The sequence below is a fragment of the Mytilus galloprovincialis genome, chromosome 10 (assembly GCF_965363235.1).
Source record: "Mytilus galloprovincialis chromosome 10, xbMytGall1.hap1.1, whole genome shotgun sequence".
In the NCBI taxonomy this organism is placed as follows: Eukaryota; Metazoa; Mollusca; class Bivalvia; order Mytilida; family Mytilidae; genus Mytilus; species Mytilus galloprovincialis.
The window spans coordinates 13,860,344-13,880,467 of record NC_134847.1 but is presented as its reverse complement, the minus strand read 5'-3'; the positions used below and the strand labels follow the sequence as shown (position 1 = coordinate 13,880,467).

The window sequence follows — 20,124 nt, the reverse complement described above, 5'->3', positions numbered from 1 at the left end:
AACTTTCTGTTTTGAATTTCCGTTGGATTTTTTTTTGCAATGATATTTAGTGTATCCAATTCGTTGTTATATATTTAGTTTTAACAGTTTCCAATATAGGCTATTTGAGTGTTTGGCAAATAAATAAATTCAACATTTGTCAAAACTTATATGTGTGTTCATATCATATAACCACATGGAAGGATAATATTTCTTCTCAACTAAAAACAGATTTCTATGATCAACATTCTCCATTTCAGTTATTCAGAATGACAACACAATAGATGTCCTTCTTTATATCAATACAACTCATCGTCACCTTCATTTAAGTCATTACTGACTGAGCTTGTGCTAATCTGAGGAATGAGTTGACCAAAATCTTTCGATCGTCAGCCTTAAAAATATCAAGTATGTCTGTGTAGTACAGTTTTCCTTTGTCCTCTTCTCTCAATCGCTCTCCTATATGATTTAAATAATATGGACTGACTTCAAGACATGTCATTATGATCTGTAAAACAGAATAAAAACATCTTATTAGATACTGTGGATTCATTATTATTCGTTGGATATCAATTTTCGTGGATTTCGTGGGAACAGGTAAACCACAAAATTAAATGTTCAAAGAATAGCACATTTTCTATAGGCTTGTATGCAGATTTCAGCAAAACTATGAAATTAATTATCCACAAGCATATATGTTTTCCTAAAACCACGAAAATTGGTACCTACGAAAATAAATGAATCCACAGTACTCATCAATTTAAGACAGAGAAAACAAATATACAAAACAAGAGTGTTTTCGCCTGCTTTACTGACCAATGTTTTTTTATGTAAGGGCTATTCCAGAAAAAAATGTATGGGGGGTTTGAAGGCACATTATATTAATAATACATGGGTGATGGGTATCAGAGCAACTTTTCACACTATAATTCTCTATTACAATTGTCTGGGTGGCGGATGCTGACAGAAACTGCCTTCCAACCCCCCCATACATTTTTTTCTGGAATAGCCCTAAGACAAAGTTCTACTACAAGTATCACATAATCATAACATTGTTAATTATCAATGCCAAGCAATGAAATCAAGGTCAAATAAGTCCTGTCAGTTAATGATTGTTCAATACACCAAGTATACATATTGCTTATAATTACGGTATTGAAAAACAAACCAAAACACAAAAATTTAACATTGACCAATGAGCCATGACATTGAGTTTAAGGTCAGAGTATACCTGCCACACACTGCACACAGACATACAAGGCTTACAATCATTCCATACACCAAATATATTATACCTACTGCTTTGAGTATTTGAAAGAGACAACCTGTTATAAACACAGAATCTTAACATTGACCAAAGAACCGAGAAAATGAGGTCAAGGTTGGATAAAGGACAGACATTTACACCTTACGATCATTCCATACACCAATTTATAAATAGCACATAGCTAAGAGGGAGATAGAGCAGATTGTTACCCAGAGAAAACATTGTCAACCGTGGCTAAATATTTACTTAGTTTTATAAAAATTTAAAACAATCCCTAAATCTGCATTGTATAATTTACACCCAAGATCACCCCGATATCACCCTTTGTTTTTGGATGTATTGATGTTCCATAGTGTTTAGTGTTTCTATGTTGTGTTTTGTGTACTGATTTTTGTCTTTTTAATTTTATGGCTATTGTGTTTGCCACTTTTCACAGGAATAATTCATTTAAGGTGACACACAACACTACAGGGAGATAACTCTCATTAGTCTCTGTAAAAATCAGCTGAACATTAAATTATGTTCTCATGGTTCTAATATTGTTAAGGAAATATTAAGCTTCTCAATGAACAAAATTAGTGTTTTTCAATCTGTTATATATCCGTTGAAATTTTTCCAATACTAGAGTGTGTGGTTCAAGTCTTTATACGACCGCAAAAATTGAAAATTTTTTGGTCGTATATTGGTATCACTTTGGCATCGTCATTGTCGTAGTCCGAAGACTTTTGGTTTTCGCACTATAACTTTAGTTTAAGTAAATAGAAATCTATGAAATTTAAACACAAGGTTTATGACCACAAAAGGAAGGTTGGGATTGATTTTGGAAGTTTTGGTCCCAACAGTTTAGGAATAAGGGGCCCAAAGGGTCCAAAATTAAACTTTGTTTGATTTCATCAAAAATTGAATAATTGGGGTTCTTTGATATGCCGAATCTAACTGTGTATGTAGATTCTTAATTTTTGGTCCCGTTTTCAAATTGGTCTACATTAAGGTCCAAAGGGTCCAAAATTAAACTTAGTTTTATTTTAACAAAAATTGAATCCTTGGGGTTCTTTGATATGCTGAATCTTAAAATGTACTTAGATTTTTGATTATTGGCCTAGTTTTCAAGTTGGTCCAAATCGGGGTCCAAAATTAAACTTTGTTTGATTTCATCAAAAATTGAATAATTGGGGTTCTTTGATATGCCAAATCTAACTGTGTATGTAGATTCTTAATTTTTGGTCCCGTTTTCAAATTGGTCTTCATTAAAGTCCAAAGGGTCCAAAATTAACTAGATTTGATTTTAACAAAAATTGAATTCTTGGGCTTCTTTGATATGCTGAATCTAAACATGTACTTAAATTTTTGATTATGGGCCCAGTTTTCAAGTTGGTCCAAATCAGGATCCAAAATTATTATACTTTATTAAGTATTGTGCAATAGCAAGAAATTTTCAATTGCACAGTATTCAGCAATAGCAAGAAATCTTCAATTGCACAGTATTGTGCAATAGCAAGAAATTTTCAATTGCACAGTATTGCACAATAGCAAGAAATCTTCAATTGCACAGTATTGTGCAATAGCAAGTATTTTCAATTGCACAGTATTGCGCAATAGCAAGAAATATCTAATTGCACAATAGCAAGAAATTTTCAATTGGAGTTATCTTTCTTTGAATAGTAGTTGAATCAACTTAAATCATTGTTTTATACAATATACAATGTATATTCACTTTATATTCATCTTTACCATTCAGTGATAACAAGCCAGAGCTCCAGATAAGCTGCGTATTTGCGTGATCACGCAATACAAATAATAAACAAGAGTGCACACACTGAAATGTCTCGCCTTCTATACTAATCATTGATATTATGTTGATAGTCCTAAGTATAAAGCTTAGCTTTATTACAACTGTCATATAAACTTAACATTAACCAAGATAACTAAACAAAGACCAAAGAACCTTGAAAATGAGGTCAAGGTCAGATGAACCAAGCCAGGCAGACATGTACAGCTAACAATGCTTCTATACAACATATATAGTTGACCCATTACTTATAGTTTAAGAAAAATAGATCAAAACACAAAAATATAACACTGTGCAATGAACCGTGAAAATGAGGTCACGGTCAAATAAAACCTGCGCGACTGACATAAAGATCATAAAATATTTCCATACACCAAATAAAGATGACCTATGGCATACAGTATTAGATAAAAAGACCGAAACTGAAAAACTTAACTTTGACCACTGAACCATGAAAATGAAGTCAAGGTCACATGACATCTGCCCGCTAGACATGTACACCTTACAATCATTCCATACAACAAATATAGAAGACCTATTGCATATAGTATGAGAAAAATAGACCAAAACACAAAAATTTAACTATAACCACTGAACCATGAAAATGAGGTCAAGGTCAGATGACACCTGCCAGTTGGACATGTACACCTTACAGTCCTTCCATACACCGAATATACTAGCCCTATTGCTTATAGCATCTGAGATATGGACTTGACCACCAAAACTTAACCTTGTTCACTGATCCATGAAATGAGGTCGAGGTCAAGTGAAAACTGTCTGACAGACATGAGGACCTTGCAAGGTACGCACATATTAAATATAATTATCCTATTACTTATAATAAGAGACAATTCAACATTACAAAAAATTTGAACTTTTTTTTCAAGTGGTCACTGAACCATGAAAATGAGGTCAAGGACATTGGACATGTGACTGACGGAAACTTCGTGACATGAAGCATCTATATACAAAGTATGAAGCATCCAGGTCTTCCACCTTCTCAAATATAGAGGTTTTAAGAAGTGAGCTAACACCGCCGCCGCCGGATCACTATCCCTATGTCGAGCTTTCTGCAACAAAAGTTGCAGGCTCGACAAAAACCCAATGCAATTGCCCATTGCAGGGTTCAATAACCCAATTAATTCAAAGGAAAACCCAATAATATGCCAAAACCATGAGTTCTCAACCCTTTTATTGGCTACTATTTGCGTTATTTACCCATATCTCTTTACAGTCGTCGCATAAACTATTTTTATAATATTTATAATTGGAAATTTCCTTTCGTTCTAAAAATAGATCCCTGCATCAAGTAGCTGAAATGGGTCCCTGTTAGAGTTTTCCGTTGCTCAAAGGGTACACGTGTTTTTGAAAACATTTCGATCTTCTCGGCGTTTATCCAATTAGCGTGTGTCATGTAGTCATATTTTTTTCGCATTGCTCGGGATTTATCATAACATACATTGAATTAAAACGAAAGTGAATGTCCGGTAAAAATATTGAATAGAAGCATGTTTTCTGCTTCTTTTGAAAAGCTGAGGGAAAGTTTTGAAGATAACAAGACTCAGCCAGTGTTTTTAGGAAGTGTCCATCGAACACACGGGTGTGTGTGCGTACCTTAACGAGAACATTGCTAATAAAATCAGGGTTTCCTCAAAAACGAAATCAGATGGAAAAAGTGAAAGGCCAAATCAATTATGACATGATAAAGCATCAGAAACCAAAAATTCTAATAAAAGACAACTAAACCCAGATTTATGAAAATTGTAATAAAACAAAACCGTTCAAGTATAATTAGAGTTTATATACTATTTTTTTTCATTTTACTGTTAATTAATGAATACACACACATGCAGAATTTATTATATAAAGGTATAAGACGAGTTCCTGAGAATACACATATCCGTTTTTTTACAGTTTATATGAGAAAATACAAAATTGGCAGAAGGTTTGAAACAGAACACAAATTAAACCTACAATTGCTCCTCAGTGAATAAACCAAATAAAACAGCTATAGCTATCAAATAACCCTAACAAAGAAAGAAACATATATATTTAAGATGGAAAAAATCTGGGGTTGCTATTGCCTAAATATTCAATATTGTGTTGATGAAAAACCCAATACATTAAGGAGCTTGGTGGTGAAAAACCCAATTTGATATTAACATGAGGGGTGAATTGGAATTGATCATGCAATTAAAAAACTTTTTCACCCAATTATATTTGAAAATGGTGGGTTGAAAACCCAATTTGTGAATTCTTATCTGGAGCTCTGACAAGCACTTTTTTTACATTTAATATTTTATGATGTATTTAAATGAGTAGTTATTGTTGCAAACTCCATTAGAAATTTGAATTGAGATCAGTTTTGGAATAAGGGAAAGGGGGATGTGAGAAAAAAAATTGGGGGGGGGTTCAATTTTTCTCATTCCAGATTTCATAAATAAAAAGAAAATTTCTCAAACATTTTTTTGAGAGGATTAATATTCAACAGCATAGTGAATTGCTCAAAGGCAAAAAACAAATTTTAAGTTTATTAGACCACATTCATTCTGTGTCAGAAACCTATGCTGTGTCAACTATTTAATCACAATCCAAATTTAGAGCTGAATCCAGCTTGAATGTTGTGTCCATACTTGCCCCAACCGTTCCGGGTTCAACCTCTGCGTTCGTATAAAGCTGTGCCCTGCGGAGCATCTGGTTGTATTTTTTATAATTTTGTCAAAGGGTCATTGTAAATATTTTGTCCAAATTTTATTGAAATTAAATGAGTCAAATTTAGTTTAGTAAAGGTGTCTGGTATCACCTTAAATACATAGCAGTTTGAAAAACATTTATTTTGATCATTAAGAACACTAATAGTATGTGATAACAACATTTAGCTGATTTTTTAAGAATCAACTCCTTGATGTGTTAAATGACCCATTAATTTCAAGTAAGTACATATATAAGTGTACAAGATCAATTCAAGCGTTCATACCTTTGATCCAATTAATATCATTCCAAAACTGCATGGCTTGAAAGCCGATCTTTTAACTTCCAGCAACAGCTGACCTGCATGCTTAGCTGCTCCTTTTATATCCCAAGGAAGAAACTTCGAACCAACAGACTCTACTTGTTCTGGGCTAAGTCTTGTGTTTGGTCTTGTGTGTACATCATCCCTTGAATCATCACATTCTTCCAACTATCCAAAATACATGTAGTATATATCATCATGATCATATTAAATTTAGATTTCATTCTTTATATTTTTCACTTTCTCTGTCAAAAAATCAAAGAGCTTGTGTTAATTTCAATATTTTTTTTTTACAAATGATAGCATTTGTCACAGAAAATCAGTCCGGAATGCGGTTCGAAAAAATTACTCCCCTTGTTTATTTCGCTCTCCTGTAAAATCATGTAATTTCGCTACCTCCAATGGTAGACGCTACAACGATGGGTGTCGTCAAGAAAGGTACGATTAAAGGAATCAGCTAGGAATTAGACGATCACCATTGGTATAGGTGAGTTGTTTAATAGTTGTTGCTTTGGGGTAAATGCATGTTTTGGATTTATTCATAATCAGGAATAGCTGGAAAGGAAAAATACGTGTTGCTACGTGAACACGGAAAGGCCGGGACGAATTTAAAAAAAAAATCTAGAGACGATCGTTCTGAGTGTGCCACCTACACATTCAAACGTGTACACAAGCACAGTATTCCCAATCTATGTAATGTGTTTTCATAATTATGTGATATAGGGCAAAAAAAGGTAGCAGCTTTTTGTATCTTGTTGTTAAGCATTTCCAGGGGAGATAATGTTATTTTTCACGGTGTGTTCGATAGGTTTGTTACATTGTAACATTATATAATACACACTCATAAGTGGATTAAAATAGCCTTCCACACTCAATTAACTAAATTTCAATTATTCTTTTTACCGTAGTGCTACTATATAAGACTTCGGAGGTTCATATCACTTATATTCAACGTTTTGATATCGGATTTTTTTTTACTATTGATGTTGAACGGTTCATAGTAATAAAAAAAAATCCGATAAAACCGTTGAATGTAAATGATATGAATCTCAGAAGTCTTATATATTGTCCTTTAATATAAGACCGGAGGTTCATATAATTTACATTCAACATTTTTTATCGAATTTTTGTTTACTATCAATGTTGAACGGTTCATTGGTAGTTAAAAAAAATCTGATAAAAAATAACGGTTCAACATTGATAGTAAAAAAATCCGATAAACATGTTGGAATGTAAATGAAATGAAACTCTGAAGCCTTACATTATAGGACTATCGTTTATTAGTTCTTTATCCTAACTAAATGTTTTTTTGTGGTGTATATTACCCCCCCAAAAAGGGGGGGGGGGGTAAAAACACCAAAATACCTTAACAATCCTTCAATATCTGTTTACAGAATGAGAGAGATATTTCGTATTCTAAATCTATTTTTTCTCACATGTTTGTTAGATATGTTGAAAATACAGACAAATGTTTAGTACGTATATCCATCCCCTCTTTTTCAATTCATTAGTTCAAGATACAGCTCTGAAGAATATGCAATAACCTACATTATTCTAACATGTGAAGACCAATGAAAACATTTGATAGGATTTGAAAACAGGGCCATATTAAGTAGGAACTTTGGCCGTTTCGTAGACATAAATTATAATTCAACATTTTCGATTTATATTTTTCTTTATTTTATATTCTAGTATATTAAATAACATGTTTATATTTTGTGATGCATCTGATGTATAAATCGAGTGGCAGTTCCGGGAAAGAGTTCTTAGTTCCGATCCGTTTGTACGGGGAACATGTGGTTGCAACCCCCTCTTTAATTGCCTGTTCGATGTTTATGTTTGCAGTGTCGAAAAGGGAGATAGACAGCAGTTTTATCAAGAAGTTATGTGAAAGGTCTGCTATACATCTGACAGTCAGGAATTATTCTGAAGTACACATGTCGACCAGAGGCATAGAACAGAGATGAGAGGTTTTAAAGTACCAGAAGCTTATCTGAGATTCCAATTTGAACTAAAGAAAGCAATATATAAAGATATGTAGGAGAAATAATCTATATGAATAAAGTTATGCCACAAAAGGAACTGTTTTTTTTTTATATACATAATTTGTTAAACATATCCATAACAGAAGAGATGTGAATGCATCCTTCATAGCCTTGTAATACTGATGGTAATAATTTATATAATTTCTGAGACGATATAGCAGTGCCATTGGTTTCCCCTTTCTCCTTCTTCAAAGAACTTGATCATCTGAACCCTTCTTTTTTTTTAAATTGGAGCCCTGTTCAAGAACAATATAAAGAGCATATGCTTAATTTTCGTTATCTTTTAGAATCATCATTTTTTTTCTCAATAAAACAGGTTGTACATTCTACATAAAATATGCTAGTCAACCGTAAATGTTAACACCCAAAAAAGGTCTTTAAATTTATTATATTCATTTTTCAACTTACAAAATATGTCAAAGGTTTAAGCATCCGAAACATTACCATGTGACTTGAATTTTTGATTTGTCAATATCAAGCATACTCGATATTTCCAATAACATCATAATAGTTCTGTTTTTATTATTAAAACAACAAAGGACTAACTCTTGTACAAAACTGTAACAGATTATCAAAAACTGTCTAGTAAGTACAACTTTAACCCAAGCCGCTGCTCTTTTAAGCACCGTCTTAGCAACGACTTGGTTGATTGTAAATGTTTGTTGCAAAGACAGAAGACTTGAAACAATAACATGGAGGTAAGTATGTATAAGAACCACGTTTTCAAGAATATGTAAAATTCTAGATCCGCCACTGAATATTGGATTGAACAGTGCGATGGAAGTCTTCAAATGTATATAAAAAAAATGAAAGTCTTTGTGCTGGTTATTTACATACGGGAACGAAAATTTAACTTCAAATTGTGAAAAAGAGTGAGGGGTAAGATTCATTAAAAAAAAATATCGTCTGATCCAAAATTTGTTCGAAAAAATATTGTTGTCAGGCAAACTTTAAAACCAGAAAAAATATAATGAATTCTGATCTTCTAAAACCTTATAGTGTTAAGTTTTGAAAGAAAAAATATTTGATTGGTGGAGGCGGACAATAAATGGTCGCCCTCAGACAAGAAAACCATACCCCCTTTAAAGTTAAATGATTAACTTACTTCCTTGTTGATGGATTGTTCCCTGGCTTGCTTTGGTAGAGTATTGTTGCATGTTTCACATTCGAGTAATATATATATATACACATGTGTAGTACATGAAATATGAAGACACCGATGTACTACTATAGTACTTGACTTGTAATAGTGAGCATGTATGAGAAAAATAAAGTGAGCCAATTGTAAGATGCTATAAGATAGACTAACAAGAATGTGTCAATAGTACAAGGATGACCACTCGCACTATCATTTTACATGTTCAGTGGACCGTTAAATTGGGGTCAATACTTTAATTTGGCGTTAAAATTAGAAAGATCATATCATTGGGAACATGTGTACTAAGTTTCAAGTTGATTGGACTTCAACATCAAAAACTACCTTGACCAAAAACTTTAACCTGAAGCGGGACGAACGGACGAACAGACGAACGAACGAACTGACGCACAGACCAGAAAACATAATGCCTCTCTACTATCGTAGGTGGGACAATAAAAATGTATCGAAAATATAGCACAAAAGAAATCATGAAATAACTCAGTGCAATCCCAATCTAAGATGCAAACACATCAAAACAAAAACAAAATCACACCATATCTCCACATGACACAAAACAAAAACCAACTGCAATCAACAAATAAGACGCAAAGAGTCACAAGAAATTAAAAAAAAATCCATTCGCGGGCAACTACCGACTTATTATACTGTATGATCGAACACAAACATAGCCAAAATATGACACCAAAGAAATTAGACGCAAACTGAATTACAAGAAATTGCAAGATCAATACATGATGTATAAAACATACTGTGATTCCGAACGACAATTGGTTAACACAAACAAAAGGAATACAACCATATAAATATATGCAACTTCACAATGATCAACCAATCCGGGTTACTGTATAACTAAGATGTAACAAAATGTGTAACAAAACTTTTTTAAATAATACAGAAATTATGACTGTCGGTGTAAATGTAATTGTTTAAGAAAAAAACATGTCAAACATGCAAATATTATTTTTAAAAATGTAGTTTTAATCACTTAAAAGTCATGTGATGTTACATATATAGGACGGGTGTGTTCGATGTGTAAATTAATTAACAAAACCCCGTCATATAACATCCAACTTTGAAATTGCGTCCAAATGTCAATTTTAGGTGTGCCACTTTGGGAATGGTCTTAAACGATTGACAATTCATTTCTCAATTTTTGTAATTTTCTCCAGATTTTTTCTATGTCGGGCAAAAAAAAGTAACAGTTTTTAAGGAGACCCCCTAAATGACGTAACAGCTTGACTTATGGTCGTTTTAAAAAACAATTGATTGCAAGTTGCATTGTTAACAATTGTACAATATGAAAATTAAACAACGTGAATGCAAATATTTATAATGACTTTACGGAAAGTAACTTTTGTGACATCTTGACAACCGTATACAAAGTTCATTTCACTTTTCTACCTTCTAAACACAAGAGGTCAAATTCTTTTGTTCTATTTAAACCGCATATCGGACTGAAATGCCAGTCAAATATTTTCTAACTATAATCAATTAATCATCACTAAAAAAAATCTACAGTTGCCCTGTGTTATCAATCTTGATCAGGTGATGTATACCAAATGTTATTAAGGAAGCTGGCTTGTCATGTTTTGGATTTTTTGACAGATTTTCGGAATCCTCTGGTTTTATCCATTTAAATGCCTGGAAAAAATTTGCCCGGTGACCCCCATTTTTCTTTTTAGAAATATTTTACATGTATAATGATAAGCAATCTTTAAAAGTCTAATAAAGTTTTAATTACTTTTTAACAGTTTTTGAGATCTTCAACTTGTCAATGATAAAGCTATGAAAAGTCAAGAGAGAATATTTTCCCTCCAAAATTTCAATGGCATATATCTCGAAAACAAGCACGGCGACCTATTTATTTTTTTTGCTCTTTGGATTCCCTTAATAACCCCCTATCTATATAAACTAGTGTTTTGAAAAGTTAATTACTTTAGAACAGAGAAGCGAACTCCCTTAAAGTGTTGGTTGCTATCTGTCATATTTGTTCCAATTTATTGTTTTGTCATAAAGCATGCCATTTGATTTTATTCATTTTTATAGCCAACTAATATAAAGAATACATCTGTATCAGTGTACATATACATGATATAGCTATCATGATAAATGATAACTATTTCATTGTGAAGAAAACAGATTTTGCAAAATCTGATGCATTTACAAAAGTTATTGTAATTGTTTCTACCATAGTTCATGTAGTTATGGTGTAATCAGCAACCTTTTCATATATTTCTTCTTAAAATTTTTCAAAAGACCTTATCCAAATTATTTTTGCAAATAATTCAGCTTAAGCGGTGCTAGGGAAATTGTAAACTTGCAGTGAGGCAAGAGTTTTTTGCTCGGTATTGAAGGCCTAACATTGACTCTGAGATGATGAACAGAAATAAAAGCACTGTTTCTTTGCTTTTCATGTTGTTTTTTTTGCTGTGCATGTATTGATTTTCCTTGCTTTTTCTATTACCATATATCATGTAGTTGAAAATAGTGACCAATTAAAGCGACTCATCCCTACCAAATACTACATAGTACTTCTCACTCTCTCCCTGGGATAGATTATGGACATATATACAGATAGAATGGTGATCAAGCAAAGAAAATTAAATGTGACCCCAATAATAAAAGTCTGAAATTCAAGTATTTACAGGAACACCAATGTTCAAAATATGAGATATGAAACCTACCTCTGCAGTAGAAACAGTAGCATAGCCCTGTAAAGAACCAAATGGTATTTTTATTGCTTGGAATTCTAAATCGGGAAATGCAGCAACAGGACATCCCTCTATTATTAGTTCTTTTTTAATACCATCACTGAAATTTATACAAAATGTGTGCAGTCAGGGGTGGTACTTAAACAATCACTTCTTTGAGTGATTTTGGCTGTGAAATATTTAAAATTTTCGCACAGACTTTTCAAAATCACTGAAACAAGTAATTTGAGAAGTTAAAATTTAATCACTTCAATATAAGTGTTTATAACATTTTTTGGATATTTTTCCCACAAGCCTTATTTTTTTACTGGTAAAAAGACCAGAATTCCATTGAAAAAACAACTATGTACATGCAGAAATTGTCAGTTGCTTGATAAGCCTGACAGTTTCTACCAGGGGCGTAGCTACCTAAGGCTCGACTAGGCACGTGCCTATACATAAATTTGCCGATTATACCCCTTTTGGAAATTTTTTTTTAAAAAAGATAAACATTTTTATTCTAATGCGTATTGTTGCCAAATTAGGGAACTTCACTCCAGAAATAGCAGACACAATTTACAACTCTTACCGTTCGGATTTAGGTGAAAAAACAGAATTTGAAGATGAGATAGCACAAGGGAAAGCCCGTTGGCGTATTGAAGACAACAGACCAGATAGACTTCTTGGTGTCCTTAACCTGTTAACGTAACAAACATCGATCTGTACCCTTCAGTGTATAGGAGTTTGGATTTTATTGACAATGCCTGTTTCATCGCCAACTACTGAAAGATCCTTCAGCGCGATGAGACGCGTCAAATCCTACCTGAGATCGACAATGGGAGACGAGCGACTTTCAAATCTATCTCTTCTTCACATCCACCGACACCTCAATTTTGATGTTGATGCGAGTATAACTTATTTTATCGGCAGAAAAACCGTCAACTTGACTTTGAGAAAATGTATCATTGTCTTTGTGTATGAAACTGGATCTGAAAGTTATTCATAAAAGTTCAGAAATATTAAATTTGTTTAACCAATTTTTGCCCAAATTTGAGTTAAAAGATTTGTTCAAAAAAGTTGAAAATCTTTTCCTTTGACCCTTTGTGGGCCTTAATCTAAAACTAGTCTGATCATACTGGGCATATTGTAAATATTTATTTTTTTTCTTCAGATTTTTGTTTGTACTACGTTAATTCAGGTGTTAATGTAATATTATTCATAATTCTTCGAACTTTTCTTCATGAATATTATCATGATAAAAACCAGTAAATATGATATTTTTGTACACAAAACTATGCAACTAAAATGCTGAAAACCGTTTTCCGTTGGGGGTCTTCGACCTCCTGGACCTGCTAGGGGCCTTGAGCGGCCCCAAGACCCCCTGCCGATTTGTGACTACAGTTGAACTGAAACCTAGCTACGCCCCTGTCTACAGTTTATTTGAATATGCAAAAACTGGAATAATTTGTAAATCAGGACATAACCTTAAAATAAATCATTCTAATTCTAAAGAAAACCAATCAGGTCACCTAATATTGATGACCTTTGTCTGATAGTAAGAGTAGTTAATGAATATTTGATTACAGAACAATTCCCAAGGGTACTTTTAAAAGCTTTAGCGCACTAACTTACTGCCCAGGCACACTGGTGAAATTGATATCCATAGATAAAGGGATAATTGATTTATGTAGGAAAATTATAGAAAAGTTTGTGAAAATATGAAAATCAATGAAATTAGCATTTGAAGATCAAAGAAAACACCAAAATCACTTAAATAGGTGATAACTGAATATAAAAAATCACTGAAATAGGTAATAATGAAATCACCTGTTTAAGTAGCACCCCTGACTGGTGTGAGGTCAATAGATAAATCTAATTCATTGAATTTTAAGGACAAATTTTGAACAAGGTAAAACTGTCTGTCAATATTGTTCAACATTATGATCAGTATCCTAGAAAAATCAGTGTATTGCTGTTTTCACAAAACTACAAAAGGCAGATTACTTCTTTAAATTCTTAGTTGATTCCCATTACTTAGCTTGTGTGCCACCATTTGAGGTTTTTTAAAAGTACTGTAATTTCTGTTAATCTTAGTGTCCAGTACCATTAAGTATCAGTTGAATAATTTTGACAGAAAAACGACTGTTCAATTATCTTTTTTTCTGATTTTTATTACCATGTACAAGATATTTTAAAAGATTTTGAAGTTAAATTGTATTTATTTGCTTTCATCATCCCATACCAGATATTTCATGATTCCATCTCAATGCTGAACAGTTCTGCCAAGTTTTCATGAAGCAAATGTGTGAGATTTGGCCAAAATTGAAAAGATGAAAAGGAAAAAAAATAGATAAGAGACAATATCTGAAAAAAGTCTAATTTTTGGAAATAAGAAAAAACCCAGTATTTTAATAGCACAAATCGAAGAACACACATTGGGGATCTAGGAACTGTTGTCTGTAATTCAAACAATTGTTTAATAAGGAAACAATGGCTATTTTGAAAATGGTACAAAAACAAATCCAGTTCTTTCCTGTTACCAAAGTGAATCAATTTTAAAAAGTTTCTAATGGGAATAAGGAATAAGTTTAAGACAATATTTGTGGTTTACTAGTATATCCTGCAATAGTTTATCAAATGCCAATTATTGATTTTAGCATTTGCAATACAAAAGGTTTAGAAATATACTTAAATATAGTCAGATATGTCGGTAACATGAAAGAATCTTGAGTAACAGCACAACGGTAACAGGACAGAGTTGGTAACAGATAGGATTTTTCTGCTTTATTTTAAAGTTTAAGAAAAATACATCATTTTAACATGTTTAAATTGGTCACAATTGGAAGATAACAGCAAATTAAACAATGTCATTTATCCTTTGAAACTGTATTTGCAAGATGAAAAATCTGCCTAGGTAATGAAAAATTCTAAAATAAATTCCTTTCTGTTACTATCTACTAAACTAGAATTGCACAATGTTCTCTGCTGTTATCAAAAGCAAAAAACCTATTTTTTTATTCAATATACTTTATATTATTTTGAAATTTATTTAATATGGTGGTGATAACTTATATTAAATGAAATGGTTGGCATATAGTAGATTAACTTTTCGATTCTTCAGTGAAATTGTCTTGAACATCCTTCCTGTAACTGATGATGGTTATGCTGTTACTTTTTATCAGGTAACATGACAGAACGTAACAGAAAGGAATTACGCGATAGTTTTTGTCCTTTTTATCACATTAAATGTAAGTGTATTTCCTGTGACATATAACTTTTAAAAAGATGATATAAAAACACACTTAATGCTGTGGTGCACACTTAAAAATATTTTCAGAAAGTGTAAGAAAAGGCTGTAACCATGGTAACAGGATAGAACACCAATAAGTAATTTTCTATAAATTATTACCTTGGATGGGCTTGAATTTTCAAACCTGGCAGCCTTTCCAACTATTTCTTTGTACTAATGCATTCAGGAAATGATGCTCTTCACAATACATAATGGGAAAATAACTCTTGGTCTTGTAAACGTTTCCACAGGTAAAAAAAAAACCAGTAGTAACAGGAGGGAAATCACCCCTGGGGACAAATTTTTTTTCTCTTAAAATTTGCAAAATTTTATTACATGCTATATAGTTATAATATAAAAAGACAAATTAGGGGTAAGTTTATTGTATAATATATCATATATGTGAGAATCGGACGCCTGTTTAATTAATTTGGATATTATTTGAATGATTTAGTTTTCAAAAAAACACAGGGGACAACATGATTTTAGGGGGGGTTGAACATTTAAATTACAATATTTTATTGGAAGAAATGTAAGAATGAGTGTTTAATTGGCAGGCCATGGTGCATTATATAACTTAGTTTATACTGAAACTTAAAATTTTCAAAAAAGATGGTTGAATAAAAAAATAATTGCTGGTGAAGTGCGGGACATGGAAATTAGACTTTTTCAGATATTGTCTCATATAAGGAAAATGCCACTAAAAAGCATGAACATGCATGAGACTTGACACCCCTGCCTTAACCAAAGTTATATTATTCTTTCCCCATCAATTTTTTTAATGTACTGAATGACAGCTGGAAAACCTGTTGAATCTGACAAAAACAAAATCAGCAAACATAATTAATAACACAAACTTTACCATTAAGCTGGGTTTTTTTTTAAACATTACTGAAAATATCAAATGGAGATAAATAACTGAACATGCTAATTAATGTCATGTGAAAATCTGTTACCCAAAAAGTCATTATGGTGACCATGGTGACGTTTGTTACTATGTTTATATATAATGTACAATGTATGCTATACAGTTTAAGTTGACAAAAAAAAAAAGCTAACAGCGCCGATCTACAGGCCACCAGCATATACATGGACCAAGGAATATTCCATACTTACAACGAAATAACAACTGAATCAAGATGACCAAGATGTCCGATACCACCTATACATCTATAAATGATAGCAGATATAAATGATTGCAGAAGAAACGTACCACGGGCGCCGATCTTAAATGAACTAGGAATTCACAACTATATGCCATTATACAGACCAACTACTGCAGACGATCCAAAAATTATATAGTCACCAAATAATTAACAAAGGAACAGTTTTTGACAATTTTATTATCCACAGCGGCGATCATAATCTTCCTATTGTTGCCGACGCGCCGGGAAGTAGTAACCTCCAACTATGGCCAGGTTGGAAGAGAAGCCTTGCGAAGTGGTAGGAACCATGGGAAGTTCGTCCTATTAGATGCCAAGCCTTTAGAACAATTTCATGTATCATATAATAGTAAAACGAACTCAAGTTACATTGTATACAAACTTTAATTTTCTATATTTATCTTATCTATTTATAACTCTGTATTGCTACTTTCACTTTTCATTGTTTCTCTCACCATGACGACGTCAAATTCAATGCACCACTTTGAGTACTTCAGGGGCTCAATTTCTGTATAAAAATTGTCCTGATGAAGCCTGCCTTGCAGGCGAAACATGTAGACATAGATAATAAAATTGCAGATCTTTTGAAGTGTTGTTGTCAATTTTAATTATTATTTAAGGATTGCATTCATTTGCATGATTTGACAACCCGGCATACCAAGGTATCCACTTCAGGGACTCTACCAAAACGATTTCACAGGCGTTGGTTCACCTCGCGGAATTTAATTTATTATTTAATCGTGAACCCCTGCATCCGAAAGGAACCGCCAAGCTAACAGCGCCGATCTACAGGCCACCAGCATATACATGGACCAAGGAATATTCCATACTTACAACGAAATAACAACTGAATCAAGATGACCAAGATGTCCGATACCACCTATACATCTATAAATGATAGCAGATATAAATGATTGCAGAAGAAACGTACCACGGGCGCCGATCTTAAATGAACTAGGAATTCACAACTATATGCCATTATACAGACCAACTACTGCAGACGATCCAAAAATTATATAGTCACCAAATAATTAACAAAGGAACAGTTTTTGACAATTTTATTATCCACAGCGGCGATCATAATCTTCCTATTGTTGCCGACGCGCCGGGAAGTAGTAACCTCCAACTATGGCCAGGTTGGAAGAGAAGCCTTGCGAAGTGGTAGGAACCATGGGAAGTTCGTCCTATTAGATGCCAAGCCTTTAGAACAATTTCATGTATCATATAATAGTAAAACGAACTCAAGTTACATTGTATACAAACTTTAATTTTCTATATTTATCTTATCTATTTATAACTCTGTATTGCTACTTTCACTTTTCATTGTTTCTCTCACCATGACGACGTCAAATTCAATGCACCACTTTGAGTACTTCAGGGGCTCAATTTCTGTATAAAAATTGTCCTGATGAAGCCTGCCTTGCAGGCGAAACATGTAGACATAGATAATAAAATTGCAGATCTTTTGAAGTGTTGTTGTCAATTTTAATTATTATTTAAGGATTGCATTCATTTGCATGATTTGACAACCCGGCATACCAAGGTATCCACTTCAGGGACTCTACCAAAACGATTTCACAGGCGTTGGTTCACCTCGCGGAATTTAATTTAAATGATTATGATACATGTAATTAATAGCAAATGTCAAATCCTTAGAGTACACCAATTTTTTTAAAGAATGTTTTGAATAATGCTATTTTAGTATTTATGTATATACATTGTATGTATTGAAAACTACGTTCAAACCTATGATTGAGTTGGATAAACGTAATTTGTATACGTGTGCATGTGAAACAAATTTCGTTGGGTTAGAAGGGTCTAAATACAGCACAAACAACATTTTCCAAAAGACCAAAAAAGTGGAAAATAAAATTGAGAATGGAAATGGGGAATGTGTCAAAGAGACAACAACCCGACCAAATAAAAAACAACGTATATTTAAACAAAACGCATTTGACTAACAGGTCGAACAACTGATGTTCTTTAACCCTACTGACTGCTATTGGCGATTGCCAAATAAAATAGATCACAAGATGTACAAAATGTAACACAATGGATCTTAATATAAATTTAATACTAAACAGAAAACAATTACCTTGTGGTCACGATGTTATGCCACAAACATAAGGTGTCAATATTTTTTTTGTACACCAGATCCGGATTTCGACAATAAATGTCTCTTCAGTGATGTTAGGGATCGAAACGGTATATGGAAGGCCCTATAAAATGTACCCTCATTTTTAGATAGACTCTTGAATTTTAAGAGTCAATATAGGATGAACGGATCATATAAACCGGAGGGAAAATATGATACAAGCCCAAACGAAAAAATATAAACGAGTATATATATATATATATATTATATATCGAACTTAACATAAAACATACCATCCTAAGAAACTGCAAGCTTTGCAAAATTCTCTCAACACTGGAACAAACAGTGATTCATATGAAGTTTCTTCCACACTTACAAAATAGATTAGTTTCTTTACAGCTTCCACAAAACCTTGTCCATGAATATGAACATTCATTTTTAACTGCCTGAAAATAAAATAAATAAAATAAATTTTATTTCAATATTTCTTAATCATCGATTCATGTTAGTAACCATGGTAACATATTTGGAATATAAAGAAAAACTTAAAAATGTCATGTAATCTGCCACAGATAATGTATTTGATATTTGGCTCATGTTTTGCAACATGCATAATATATATAAACACATATATACACTAATTCATTGATCTACATGCAGTCTTTTGATACCTGTACCTTGGCATTGCACAAGATCATGCTTTTGACTGTTTATTTAGTCTTTAAACTAAATCCATTGGATGTTGGATGTTTACTAATTGATAATGTAGTCTTAGAGGCATGAATTAGTTTTTTTAGTAGTTGTTACTGGCTTTGAACTAGCTGTCAGTAACTAGTTAGTACTCTCAGGCCATACAGTAACATATAGTTGTTAATTTCTGTGTCATTTGGTCTCTTGTGGAGAGTTGTCTCATTGGCATTCATACCACATCTTCTTTTTTATATGTATACAATTTAAACTCATTTCACATTTATTTCAAGCATCAAGACAAAATAAGAAAACAAACCAATGACACCATGGACACTGTCATTCTGATTTTCAATACATTGCAGTGCACATGTCATTGTTTATTGTATACTTAGCCACTTAGAAATACACTTACGAATAAGTCCCTGCTGTTGCAAGTTCTTGAAGATGACTTTTAATATCACCTAGTTCCTGTCCAATTGAATCAAGATCTGCATGTGACATTACTTTTAAATGTTCAAAAGGGAAGTCAATGTTTATTTTTTCAGATATATAATCAGCTGCTTGTTTTGATGCTACATTAAGAGGAGGAACATCTGCACAAATGTTCAGCAACTCTTTATGATTTTTTGGCGCACCATCCCAACTTAGGTGAAGCCTGTCCAGTATATACGGTTTCCATTTATTTGTGTCACGAGGGATTGTTGTCATCTCCTGGGATTTACTGCTTGATCCACTCGAATTGAGTTCACAGTCAGAGTCTTCGTCAGATTCATTGTAACGCCGTTTTCTTGTATACATGTGTGTGTGGACAATCCGAATTCAAAAGGGGAAATTAAGTAAAGGGGAATGAAACATGAAATCAGTATACGAGTTTCTCCCAATCAAGGAACACCTCCATAAATACGGAGCACAAATCGGCACCTTGTGATTCGGCCCCACGTCAAA

The 20,124-nt window shown here is 32.9% G+C and overlaps 1 protein-coding gene and 1 long non-coding RNA gene across 2 annotated transcripts; one reads left to right on the top strand and one right to left on the bottom strand.

Moving 5' to 3' along the window:
- Positions 1-135: 135 nt before the first annotated feature.
- LOC143049891 (uncharacterized) lies at positions 136-20,031 on the bottom strand. The gene is made up of 5 exons (XM_076223657.1): positions 19,592-20,031; positions 18,783-18,935; positions 11,937-12,063; positions 6,013-6,216; positions 136-487 (listed from the first exon to the last, which is right to left on the bottom strand). The coding sequence occupies exons 1-5, from the start codon at positions 19,975-19,977 to the stop codon at positions 305-307; spliced, it is 1,053 nt and encodes a 350-aa protein (XP_076079772.1). The 5' UTR covers positions 19,978-20,031; the 3' UTR covers positions 136-304.
- Positions 6,393-8,130, top strand: LOC143048984 (uncharacterized). The gene is made up of 2 exons (XR_012969975.1): positions 6,393-6,535; positions 7,894-8,130. It is a non-coding gene; the product is annotated as an uncharacterized LOC143048984 (long non-coding RNA).
- Positions 20,032-20,124: the final 93 nt, after the last annotated feature.

Bases quoted from the DNA above. Each gene is read 5' to 3' on its own strand.
- LOC143049891 (XM_076223657.1), bottom strand. From the start codon at position 19,977: ATGTATACAAGAAAACGGCGTTACAATGAATCTGACGAAGACTCTGAC. The intron at 18,936-19,591 runs GTAAGTGTATTT...TTTTATTTTCAG, and splicing joins GCAACAGCAGGGACTTATTC to GCAGTTAAAAATGAATGTTC. The intron at 6,217-11,936 runs GTAGGTTTCATA...TATTTTGGATAG, and splicing joins CTACTGTTTCTACTGCAGAG to TTGGAAGAATGTGATGATTC.